Here is a 13,233-nt window from a genome sequence, read left to right as displayed (position 1 = left end):
CCTCCTGATCCCCCGGTGGGGCACAGAACGCCCTTCAACTCCGGCGGGGCTCTCTCTCCTTCCCTCTTTCCTCTCCCTTCTCCTTTGGCGCAGCCGCTGCGATCTCCTTCAGCCGCCCCTTCCTTCCCCGTGCGAGGGGGCGCCGCGAGGGCGCCGTGGATCTCGCCGCCGCGGGGTTCTGCCGACTCCAGCCCCGTGTGCATGTGCGGAGCGGCGGCCGGGAGCCTCCGCCCCCCCGCTCGGTTGTTTTTCGGCGGCGCCGGCCTCTGCTCCCCGGCGGCGGCGGCGGCGGCGGCGGCATGGCGAGCCCTCCGGATGCCGAGGGCTTCTCGGACGTGCGCAAGGTGGGGTACCTGCGCAAACCCAAGAGCATGCACAAGCGCTTCTTCGTGCTGCGGGCGGCCAGCGAGGCTGGGGGCCCGGCGCGCCTGGAGTACTACGAGAACGAGAAGAAGTGGCGGCACAAGTCGAGCGCCCCCAAACGCTCGATCCCCCTCGAGAGCTGCTTCAACATCAACAAGCGAGCCGACTCCAAAAACAAGCACCTGGTGGCTCTCTACACCCGAGACGAGCACTTTGCCATTGCGGCAGACAGCGAGGCCGAGCAGGACAGCTGGTACCAGGCGCTCCTGCTGCTGCACACCCGCGCCAAGGGCTACCCCGACGGCACGGCGGGCTCCGGGGCCGGGGGCAGCTGCAGCGGCAGCTCCGGCGTCGGGGAGGCCGGCGAGGACCTGAGCTTCGGCGAGGCGCCCCCGGGACCCGCCTTCAAGGAGGTCTGGCAGGTGATCCTGAAACCCAAGGGCCTGGGGCAGACAAAGAACCTGATCGGCATCTACCGCCTGTGCCTGACCAGCAAAACCATCAGCTTCGTGAAGCTGAACTCGGAGGCCGCCGCCGTGGTGCTGCAGCTGATGAACATCCGACGCTGCGGCCACTCGGAGAACTTCTTCTTCATTGAGGTGGGCCGCTCGGCCGTGACAGGGCCCGGTGAGTTCTGGATGCAGGTAGATGACTCGGTGGTGGCTCAGAACATGCACGAGACCATCCTGGAGGCCATGCGGGCCATGAGCGACGAGTTCCGCCCTCGCAGCAAGAGCCAGTCCTCCTCCAACTGCTCCAACCCCATCAGCGTGCCCCTGCGCCGGCACCACCTCAACAACCCCCCGCCCAGCCAGGTGGGCCTGACCCGAAGGTCGCGCACCGAGAGCATCACCGCCACCTCTCCCGCCAGCATGGTGGGAGGGAAGCCCGGCTCCTTCCGCGTGCGCGCCTCCAGCGACGGCGAGGGCACCATGTCCCGCCCGGCTTCGGTGGACGGCAGCCCCGTGAGCCCCAGCGCCAACAGGACCCACGCGCACCGGCACCGGGGCGGCTCGCGGCTGCACCCCCCGCTCAACCACAGCCGGTCCATCCCCATGCCTTCGCGCTGCTCCCCTTCGGCCACCAGCCCCGTGAGCCTGTCATCCAGTAGCACCAGCGGCCACGGCTCCACGTCCGACTGCCTCTTCCCCCGGCGCTCCAGCGCCTCGGTGTCCGGCTCCCCCAGCGACGGCGGGTTCATCTCCTCCGACGAGTACGGCTCCAGTCCCTGTGATTTCCGGAGCTCCTTCCGCAGCGTCACCCCGGATTCCCTGGGCCACACCCCGCCGGCCCGTGGGGAGGAGGAACTGAGCAACTACATCTGCATGGGTGGCAAGGGCGCCTCCACGCTGGCCGCCCCGAACGGCCACTACATCCTGTCTCGTGGGGGCAACGGCCACCGCTACCTCCCCGGAGCCGGAGTCGCCACCGCCGCCGGCACCAGCCCGGCCCTGGCCGGGGAGGAGGCAGCCGGGGCGGCCGATCTGGACAATCGGTTCCGGAAGAGAACGCACTCAGCCGGCACATCCCCCACCATCTCCCACCAGAAGACCCCGTCGCAGTCCTCCATGGCGTCCACGGACGAGTACGCGGAGATGATGCCCGCCTACCCGCCGGCAGGGGGCGGTGGAGGCCACCGCCTGCCCGCCTACCGCCACTCTGCCTTCGTGCCCACCCACTCCTACCCCGAAGAAGGCCTGGAGCTGCACGCCTTGGAGCGGCGCGGGGGCCATCACCGGCCCGACCCGGCCAGCCTGCACACCGACGACGGCTACATGCCCATGTCCCCAGGCGTGGCCCCGGTGCCCAACAGCCGGAAGGGCAATGGCGACTACATGCCCATGAGTCCCAAGAGCGTCTCGGCCCCGCAGCAGATCATCAACCCCATCCGACGCCATCCTCAGCGCGTGGACCCCAACGGCTACATGATGATGTCCCCCAGCGGCAGCTGCTCGCCCGACATCGGCGGTGGCTCCAGCTCCGGCTCGAGCAACGTCAGCGCTGCTCCTTCCGGGGGCAGCTACGGCAAGCTGTGGACCAACGGGGTCGGGGGGCACCACGCTCACGCCCTGTCGCACCCCAAGCCCCCCGCGGAGAGCGGCGGCGGCGGCGGCAAACTCCTGCCCTGCACCGGGGACTACATGAACATGTCGCCCGTGGGGGACTCCAACACCAGCAGCCCCTCCGACGGCTACTACGGCCCGGAGGACCCCCGGCACAAGCCCGTCCTCTCCTACTACTCGTTGCCGAGATCCTTCAAGCACACCCAGCGCCCAGGGGAGGCCGAGGAAGGCACCCCCCGCCAGCAGCCCCTCCGCCTCTCCTCCAGCTCCGGTCGCCTTCTCTATGCCGCCACCACGGCAGAAGACTCTTCGTCTTCCACCAGCAGCGACAGCCTGGGTGGGGGCTACTGCGGGGCTGGGCTCGAACCCGGCCCCCCGCACCCCCACCACCACATCTTGCAGCCGCATCTGCCACGGAAGGTGGACACGGCTGCCCAGACCAACAGCCGCTTGGCTAGACCCACCAGGCTGTCCCTGGGGGACCCCAAGGCCAGCACGTTACCCCGGGCTCGTGAGCCGCAGCCCCCCGAGCCCAAGAGCCCAGGGGAGTATGTGAACATTGACTTTGGAAGCGAGCAGCCTGGCTACTTATCTGGCCCCAGGGCCTCGCACAGCTCCGGGCTTTCTATCCGGTGTCCACCCCAGCTCCAACCAGCTCCCCGAGAGGAGGAGACGGGCACTGAAGAGTACATGAACATGGACCTGGGGCCAGGCCGGAGGGCCATCTGGCAGGAGAGTCGCCCCGTCGAGGTGGGCAGAGTGTGTCCCCCGGCGCCCCCGGGGGCCTCCAGCGTCTGCAGGCCCCCCCGGGCCCTGCCCAGCAGCCGGGGCGACTACATGACCATGCAGATGGGCTGCTCCAGTCAGAGCTACGTGGACACCTCCCCAGTCGCCCCTGTCAGCTATGCTGACATGAGGACCGGCCTGGCCACCACCACCGAGGAGGCGAGTCTGCCCCGGGCCGCGGCCGCCGCCACCGCTCCCTCTTCCTCCTCCTCGGCCACGCCCGCTCCCCCCGGCGAGCCACCCGGAGCCGCCCGGTTGCCTGCGCCCGCGCCTGGGCGCGCGGCCCTCCTAGGGGCCCCGCCGGGACCCGGGGGCCCCAGCGCCTTCACCAGGGTGAATCTCAGCCCCAGCCGCAACCAGAGTGCCAAAGTGATCCGTGCAGATCCACAGGGGTGCCGGAGGAGGCACAGCTCCGAGACCTTCTCCTCCACACCCACCGCCACCCGGGCCGGCAACGCGGGGCCCTTTGGAGCCGGGGCTGCGGCCGCGGGGGGCGGAGGCGAGGAGGTGAAGCGCCACAGCTCTGCTTCTTTTGAGAATGTGTGGCTGAGACCCGGGGAGCCAGGGGGAGGCCCTAAGGAGACTGCCCCAGGGTGCGGGGCCACCGCGGGAGTGGAGAATGGGCTTAACTACATAGACCTGGATTTGGTCCAGGACTCCAAACCGCGCCCCCAGGAGCGCCCCCCGCAGCAGCCGCCCCCCGCGCCCGCAGGCAGCCAGAGCCGCCCGGCCAGCCGCTCCAGCGAGGATCTAAGCACCTATGCCAGCATCAGTTTCCAGAAGCAGCCAGAGGACCGTCAGTAGCTCCGCGGGGCGTCACAGCAGGTGCGTTTTCATGGTGGCAGTCACAAGTTGAACTGCTTTTCACCTTGTGTTGCAATTCTGTCCTTTGACCCTGACCCTCCCTCCCCACTTCCTTCCCACTGTGTCCTTGGAGAGGATGTACTTGCTGGAGTGAAGGTGGGTGAGAGCACTCCCCCCCCTTTCCTCGCCCCCCCCCCCAGTGGCCCCTACCAGACAGAGAAGTAAGTGTGTAAGAGCAAGCTCACGAGGGGCGTCCGCATTTGCGAATTCCCAAGTGAACTACTGAACACGTATATTTTATGATACAAAGTTCTCAGCAGCCGTTGTAAAGTTTATTTATAAGAACTTTCGCTTTGGTAATGAAGTTTACTTTTGACCCTCTGTTTAGGTCAGCTCCCCCGAGGGACAGTGTTACAAAAATATTTGTTGCTACAGGGCACTAAACTCTCTTCACTTAGGATCCTTTCTTAGAGCTCTGAAGGCAGATCTTATCGAGTATGTCATGTGGACTTTTGTTCTGTGATTTCACAATACCAAGGCAACATAACAGGCACCAAAACAATTCAGGAGTAAGGGGGTTGTTTTGTTATGATGGTAGTTGTTTGTTTCGTTTTTTTTTCTTTTTTGAATTTAGAGAAAAGTGCTAATGGATCTCTGATCTCAGAAGAAAGTAATTATAGGTGACATTTTCTTATTGTTCTTGAACCAAGATCTGTGAAGTATTTTTCACTCAGGGACCCACCATCTCTCAGGCATGTCAGCTTTTATATACAGGATATGCAATAAACTCTGTGCACCTGGGACCCATTAAGAGTTAAGAGTTGTGGAAGTTCATCCCAGTGTGTCTTTTCTTGTACTAGACACCACAAATATATCATTTGGGAGCTACTGTATCTCTTCTGTAAAATGACTTAACATGTTGCCGGAGAAAAGGATGGCTTATTGAATGGAGAAAAGATGGAGTTTTGCTTTGGTTTGCATTGGTTGAGTGGGGAAAATTGTACTTTTCACTTTGCCAATATTTGTTTTCCCTTTAGCTCAAGAGTAGATGCCTCAGGAATACTGAAAAGTTGACGTCGGGTCTTCTGTGGCTGGGGCTGTATGAAAAATGGAAAATAGTTGTAACAGGAAATTAGTGTGCCCCTTCAATCTATGTGCTGGGAGTCTGTTTTCTGATGGTCATCACTGTGGGTAGAAGAGAGGCTTTTAGTTATCCAGTAATGTGATGAGTTGGCAATGAGGAGTTTTCAACATTTGGAAACACTTTATGCTGACAAGCTGCCTACCTTGGGATTTTACACATCCTTCATAGAGGAGCCTTTAGGAGTATTTTTGCGTCTTCATAGGTGTCCATTACATTTAGCCTTGAGTTTCTATGCATAGGAAATAATAACATATAATACAAATGTATATCATGTGGCTATTGTCACTTGGATTCTCTATTCAGCACTTAATCTTTTTCTATTTTGTAAAAATAAGATAAAGGTATCTGAAGATTAACACCAAGAATTTTGGTGACACATTATAATAAGCATATATTTGATTAGCATTTATTGCAACATTTATTTTCATTATTTGCTCAAAAAGATTTGATTGTATATACTGTAACAATTATTGATTAGTTCAAATGCTTCTGGAAGTTAAACTCCCTGGGACACTGTAAACATTTGTTTGTAAACTGCTTCATTTATAAAGTCAATTGAAAGGAAAGAAACCCAGTAGAACTAAAATTTTGGTTCTAAAGGAGATAAAAGATACATTAGCAGGTTTTTCTTAGCTTACATCGGTTCCTTTTTATAGAGAAGAATAAGTATGCTTGATTGAAACAAGCAAACCAGATGACCAAGCACACATTTTTAAGAAAGAATTTAAAAGAAAAAATCCTCCCTACATGGAAAGTACACTAATAATCAAAACCAAGAAAAGGTAAAGCCCTAATCTTATATTCTTGACTTCCTTAGATTAAACATATTCTACCAAAAAATCATAGAATCATATTCTTAATCTAGGAGTAGCTAATAGGCCACGTTTTGGCAGAGCTGTGCCAGCAATACATTTTAAAACTTGTATTTGTTTTTAGATGCACATGTGGATCTGTGATTTAAGTGGGCACTAAATGAAGTCTGGTATATCTGCATCCCCAATTCTCCTTTCTTGACTTTGTCCTGTTGCATTTAAAGTTATTACTGCATAGTCAATCTTAAGAAACAGAAAGACATCAGACCTGCTCCAGCTAGGGACAGGGATTTGTAGCTCTTTGCCCAGCTTCCTCACCAGTTGCTAGCTTTGCCTTTCCCATGGCTCAAGGAAAACCTGCAGCATGATGAGGGGAGCCTGCTCTTTCTGGTCCCTCTCTTAATCATGCCTACTTCTTGACTATTTTCAACTACCCATTAAAAGAACATTTGTGAAACATTCTACTCAGGTGTTCAGGACTTGAGACCCTTTTCTGTTTCTCTTTTCCATCTCTGGTGTGTGCTCCAACTTCTTATTATTTCTGTGCTTTGGTTCCTCTCCCATTTCTTCTCTTTGTTCCCCACCATCCCAGCATTGTCTCCCCCACCCCCTCTCTTCAGAATTTCACCGTGTGGTACTTGTGGCCTGTTCTCTGCTGGGGCTAAATTGAGCCCACAAAGAAGGGCAAGAAGACCCACTCCAACTTAGGACAGCAGCCCAGCCACCTTTGGTCAGCATTTCCTTCAGATCCGTCTTGTAGATCTGTAACCAAGGCGGGGCACAGGAGAACGGGCTCGCACAAAGACACACAAGACCCCAGCCTGCCCTTTGGGGTTCAGTGAGGTTGCCTTTTTGTCATTCTTTTGTTATGGCCTCCTTAAAAATGAATTTGCCCTCTCTTCCAGGCTGACTTTAAGGGATTCCATGCCTCTAACATCAGGACCCCATCCCGCCCTTTCCTCAGCCTGGTGGCCTTTTTATCTGGCTTGCCCCTGGCACTTTCCCTTTTCCTGGGTCACCTCCGCTTCCTGCATTCCTCCCTCTTTATTTGGCTCTGGGCTGCTCCTCCCTCCTCCTCCTCCTCCTCCTCCCCCCCTTTTTGCTGGGGGTGGGGGTAAGGCCAGCCCTGGGGCCGCCCCTCGCGTCTCCCGCCACCGCCTGGTCGGTTGTTGGGGGCAACCGGGCCCCTTCCCAGGCCACGTGGTTGGCGGTGTGCAAAGGAGCCCTGGCCCCGCGGGCCCCGCGGTGTGGCCGCTGGCTCTTTGGCGGGCGGGGCGGTTCCGTTGATTGGCCCCTGCCAGAGCCAATCAGCACGAGGAATGGCTGGGAGGGCGGGTCTTGGGGGTGGCATTTCCCCGGGCCACGTGTTCCCACCCCCCCATCCCCGCGTTCCTGGGCGGGCACCACCCTCGGTGCGGCGCCAAACGCTTCCCAATCCCCGGCTTCCCTCCCTCCTTCCTCCCCCCCTCGGTGGGCCCCCCCCCCCCTTCCACCCACCCACCCACCCAGGATGTTTTGCACTGCGCCTGATTTGTGCCTCCAGCCCAGAATGTCAAGAATGAAAAAGGCAATTCAGCTGGCAGACGCAGGCCCGGAAACGCACGCTTCCTCTTGGTGTTAATTGAGAAATATGCGGGCTGTGAGCACGGGACGCGCCCCATTTTGTGTTTCCCTGCCTCCCTCGCTGAGCTTTACGCGTCTGGTGGGTTGGGAGGCGTGAACTGCAGCGAGCCTGGGCGGCGCGGGACCTGCGGGGTCTGGGGTCGCTCGGGGGTGGGGGCCGGGGGTCGGGGGGGGACAGAGGTGGGGGGGAGACAGAGACTGCCCGACGTTCCCCGGACCTCGACTCTGAGAGCCTCACCCCAGTGGTGACTGCCCGCCCTTGCCCTCCCCACTCCCCCCCACCGCCCCTCCCCAGGACCCAGAACTGCTTCCTAGCAGTGACAGCTACTGTTCCAGAAGGCTTTGATTGATGGATTATTTATTTATTGTCCCTTTTGTTTTCTAGAGCTCCTGGGATTAAACCCCAGGGCTTTTGCCCCCATGCCAGGCAAGTGCTCTGTAACGGGGAGCTGTACATTCTTAGACATCTTATTCTACTCTACTCCGGACATCTTCACAGTCTTGATTAGTGTGGGCTATTGTTCAGGGATCTTTTTCTGTTCAAATAAACAACATCCATGAACATTCGCAACTCTTGTAAAAAATGTATCTGAATGTCTCCCTCAATTAAAAAGTATCTTCAGTATTGCCTTTCACAAAGAATTGGGATCCAAAAGGGCATACAAAGTTATTATTTTTTAAAATCAGAATTCCTGGAAAATAGCTGTGTACTATCTTGAATGATGATGCCATGGAAAAAGCAGCTCCTGGGAGTGAGAACTGAAGTTCTAACAGAGTTTTTGTCCTTTACTTGCTGGGTGACCTTGAGAAAATCAGTTAATTTCCCTGGACCTATTTCTTCACTAATAACTTGAGAATTTTGTTCTAAATTATTTTAACCTCCTTTGCAAAACATAGGGATGTTTTGGAGCAAATGGCAGGCGCTCCTTAATAGGTCAGCTGTAATGAAGATTCTTCCTGAAGAGGTTATCGATGGATGGGCCCATAATAAGGTGTGTTGGAGTAGCCTGTTCTCTCTAATACCCCTTACAGCAGACATTCTGTATGGAGAACTAGACAGAAAATATGGTCTGATTTGGGACTGACTTTAGCCTTTCTTATTTGGAGGAGGTATTTTTCTAGTTTCAGTCCTCTTAATGGTGTACCAGTCTAAATTTTTGAAACCATCTCTAGTCTGGATTATATTCTCTCCCTATCCTGTTTAAGAAATAAAGCCGGGTGTGGTGGCTCACGCTTGTAATCCTAGCTAATCAGGAGGCTGAGATCTGAGGATCAGGTTCAAAGCCAGCCTGGGCACAAAAGAACCTGGGACTCTTATCTGTAATTAACCTCTAGAAAAGGGGAAGTTGGGGCTTGGCTCAAGGGTAGGGCAGTAGCCTTGAGCTGAAGAGGTCAGGAAGGGACAACACCCAGGCCACGGTTCAAGCCCCATGACCCACAAAAAATTAAAAAAAAAATAAAGAAAACATGTGGGGGAAGGCAAGTCACTTGCTGCTTCCTCCTTCTCCAGCCCAGCCGTCCCAGGAAGCATCTTACCTTACAGGGAAGGTCCAGCTAGAACCAATGCATGCATGTGATATTGTTCAGTGCTTACTCTGTTAGGACTCACCTCTTATGGGGAGTCTCTTTATGGGTTTATTCCATCAAAATTCTCCAGTGAGACAGTGACAGTCTCTTAACTGGGTAGAGAAGAAGTCTGAGAAGCCACGAGGGGACTATGTGAAGTCTTCCACATTTTTTTCTTCTTCTTCTTTTCCTTTTTTTTTTTTTTTGTGGCTTTATTTTACTTGGCTAGGTGAGTGAAACAGCTCAACACTTCTCTTGTTAGCAAAATTTGAACTGTCTACTGTGTGTGTGTAAGTGTGTGTACATTTTAAGATTTTGGATTAACTAGCTATAGGTTTTCTGCTTGACTGATGCAGTATCATCTTAGATGTGCAGTGCCTGTATATTCAGAAGTTCCTACAGTGTTCTCATATCCAGGTGTGGTTCGCAGCATCCTTTGAGTGGTCTGTAGACATCATCATTCAGAGCTCTGGTCACTTCTGCTTTTACCCATCCTCCAACTATAGTCAGTTTCTTAGCTGAGTAGTATGTAAATGGCTCCTTTTATTCTAATGAGTTGGTAATTTAGTATAATGGAACACTTTAAGGTTCTGTTTTGTTTTGTTTTAAAGCCATTTCCTCATGCTAAGAGAGTTATTGGAAATTATATTCACAGAAAATAGCTTCTTGTGAAATTGTATTGAAGACAGATTCTCTGTAGGATTCCACAACTTTTCTTATATTAATACTTTTTATATTTGGCTTTGGAAATAATAGATGCCCTTTCACATTTGTAATTATGTATTTGAATTGCTATTTCATTGCCTTATGAATGTATAGCTGTGTGGCTGACTTTAAAAACTCTTCAAGATGTTATTATTGAAATATGTTTAGTAGGTATAATCACATGGAGATTTAACTCAGTAAAATTATGTTTTAATGTTAGTATGGTATAATCAGTATACTTTCAACTATGGTGAAATAGTTAAAAAGCAATTGTAAGGCTTTTCAAATTATAGGCTAGTCAGTATCATCTATTTGCTTCGATTCTTGTTTCTCATTATGGAAATAGTGGTATCTTTCCCCATCTTAATTCAGAGAAAAAGGGGAAGATGGATTGGATAAGTAGAAGGCACTGTCATCAATGGTAAAAGAACATTTTCCATTTTAATATTCTTGCTGCAGGCTCTGCTATAATCTACTTGTTAAAATAAATTCGGTTGGATAAATGTCATTTATGCTTTTGCAATGAGTCAGTGATCATTGAATAATAGGGTTTTTAAAATGACATGTTTATGTTAAGAAAGCTGTCTTCCTTTTTCAGTCCCTGTCTTTTCACTCCTAATGACAGGAAAGTAGAGACTTGGGTCAGTCTACAATTTTAGTTGTATTTCTCTTAAAGTGAAAGATTATGCAGTTTTATTACCCAATCTTTATTGAGTAAGCTCAGGCATATTCATTGTTTTCCTTGATACCATCCCATATATATATATATATATATATATATATATATATATCTTTTAAAAATGACATCTTAGGTACTTCCCCCCCTCATTTTTTGCCTTTTACAGAATGAAATGCTTTGAAGGGAGTTTTCTGGTTCTCATTGACATATTTAAATAAATTGCTAAACAATACGACTTTTTATGCTTCCTTCCGACTGGCAGAATAATCTGAGATTTTGCCATTGCTTCCTTTAAATGCTTGCTTTCTTACTGGGTGTCAATTATATGTGATCATACTTGTTTTCGAAGCTTATAGCATTTTCTTTAAGAAACATCAGCAAAGCGTATTTCGTATACTACTAAGTTTTATGATACCTGTCTGGGTTTAGTCACACTACCGAAAAATATAGGTGATGCATGGATATACTGTAAGTATTTGAAAAGGTTTAAGTATTTTAAAAAGGTATAGTGTGAAAAATAAACCTTCCTCTCATCTTCTTTTCCCATAGACTATCATCATTGTTGACTTCAGTTTTATTTTTCCAAAATTTCATTGCCTGAACAGCATGTGTGTGTGTGTGTGTGTGTGTGTGTGTGTGTGTGTGTGTGTGTGTGTGTGTTCGTGTTCTTGAGCGTGAACTCAGAACTCAGGGTCTGGAGCTCTCACTTGTCTTTCTTTGTTTTGCTCAGAGATAGTGCTCTACCACTTGAGTCATGCCTTTGTTTCTATTTTTTTTCTGGTTACCTGGAGATATGAGTCTCAAAGCTTTGTCTGTATACTGTAATCCACAGACTGCAGTCTCCCGAGGAACTAAGGTTGTATGTGTTAGCCATTGGGCTCACTTGCCTGTACATTTTGAACTTTAATAGTAGAAAGTTGATTCAATTCCCAACTGCCCAATGACACTAGTGGAAGAATAGGCTCAGATGTCAAAATCTGACACTAAAGGAACACAGAGGGTAATTTACTTCATAAAAGGAGAAAGAACAGCATTCCTTTACTTTCCAGGCTTTCTGGTAGATCCTTAGATTCAAAAAGATATAGCCCAAGGAAAGGAAAGGAAGGAAAACAAGATGATTGGGAGGGGGTGGAGGGAGGGAAATGGGGACAAAAACTTAAGAAGGGGTATCAATGTGTGAGAAGTAATGCACCTACTATCTGGCAAATGTAACTGTAACCCCTCTATACATTACCTCAATAATAAAATATAAAATGAAAAAGAAAAGAAAACAGATATAGCCCAGTAAAGGAGGTGAAAGCATTAAGAAAGAATCTGCTTTTGCAATGTTGAATTTTTTTTTTTTTTTTGCAAATAAAGAAGGCAAAGTATCTTAGGCTTTCTAACACAAAGATTTCAAATCTTTATTGTTTTATTTTCTTCTGTTCACTTGCCTGGCAGTATACAAGCGCCTCCCTATGCCTTTGAACTGAATGAATAACTGACTCCAAGTATAATGTAGTAGGATTAAGTATAAAGATTAAGGTTCTTTAGAAAACCCTTTTGAAAACTTTCTAGATATCAAAGGCACATATTTTTGAGAGTTCAAATGACTCAGTATTTGCTGAAATTTGCCTTACCATTTCAAATTCTGGAAGTAGTTTGTTTTAAACAAAAGATTTCATACAAATACTTGAAGAAATTTCTGTACTTTAGTGATCTTTCCCCACTCATTATCTCCAAAGTTATTAACACTGGAATTTAGAGAATCTATCCTGTCTTCAGAGGGATTGCTGAGATAATTTCCAATTTGAGCCAGAGATGAAACTTCCCTAGTGCTCAAACACATGCATGACCTATACCCTCCCTTTTTCTTCTGATCTTAAGTAGTCCAGGGAGGCTATGAAGAGAAAGCTACTTCTGTATAAAATAGGAACATTCAGAAATACTCTAAAAGATAAAACATTTTAATGAACAGTTTCTTCTTTCTCCTCCTCCTCCTCCTCCTCCTCCTGCTCCTCCTCCTCCTCCTCCTCCTCCTCCTCCTCTTCTTCCTGAGTTGCTCACAAAAATAGACTCATAGAAATAGCATCAGTATTTGTCTAAAGCAGCATCAGGGAACATTTTAAAAGGAATCTTCTATATGAAGTTATCTAGTTATCTTCTATATGAAGTTATCTAGTTTCTCTGGTATTTGTGCCACTTCACTTTTGAAATTTTAAAGCATCCGAATACAAAGTGCTTAAAAACACTGCTCATTTCTTAGATCACGGATCTGTGGGCGGGGTCATTTGGAGTAGATTTAGGTGGGCAGTTCTTGGGGCTGGTCTCACTGGATTGGCTGGAGGCTGGAGATAAAAGCTGCCCTTGCTCATATGTCTAGGGGATGGTGCTGGTTGTCACAGGCTACTTTTGGACTCCATAGTCCTTGTAGGTTAGCCATGATTTTGCATGGTACTGAGTACATTCCCAGTAGCAAGACAGGCAAAACAATGAGCAAATACATACTTTTAGACCTCTGCTTCCACCACATTTGCTATTATCCCATTAGCTAATGCACAAGTCACCTGCAGCTATGCCCAATTTCAAAGGGGAAAAGGGGGAGGGAAGCTAAGCTTTTGTGACTTACTGTAGTATGTAAATGCATTTATAAATGCAGTCAGTTCTTTTTGTTTTCATTGACAAAATTTTACCCATTGCATGCTGAAC

General features: G+C 50.2%; 1 protein-coding gene across 4 annotated transcripts in view; it reads left to right on the top strand.

Moving 5' to 3' along the window:
• The first annotated feature begins 227 nt into the window (after window positions 1-227).
• Window positions 228-13,233, top strand: part of Irs1 (insulin receptor substrate 1) — a 60,553-nt gene continuing 47,547 nt past the window's right edge. For 3 of the 4 annotated variants that reach the window (XR_016539158.1, XR_016539157.1, XM_090354920.1), the window contains exon 1: window positions 229-4,037. Coding sequence is in view for 2 of the 4 variants with exons in the window: in XM_090354920.1 (XP_090211046.1) it covers window positions 300-4,016 (3,717 nt within the window). In the remaining 2 variants the exon portion in view is untranslated. Of the gene's footprint in view, window positions 4,038-13,233 lie in introns of all 4 variants that reach the window. The other variant, XM_090354921.1, reaches the window with a different exon arrangement.

This window comes from Megascapheus bottae, chromosome 21 (genome assembly GCF_031878675.1).
Source record: "Megascapheus bottae isolate mThoBot1 chromosome 21, mThoBot2.hap1, whole genome shotgun sequence".
NCBI lineage: Eukaryota > Metazoa > Chordata > Mammalia > Rodentia > Geomyidae > Megascapheus > Megascapheus bottae.
Note: the sequence above shows the minus strand (reverse complement) of the source record. Positions and strands in the feature narration are given on the sequence as shown.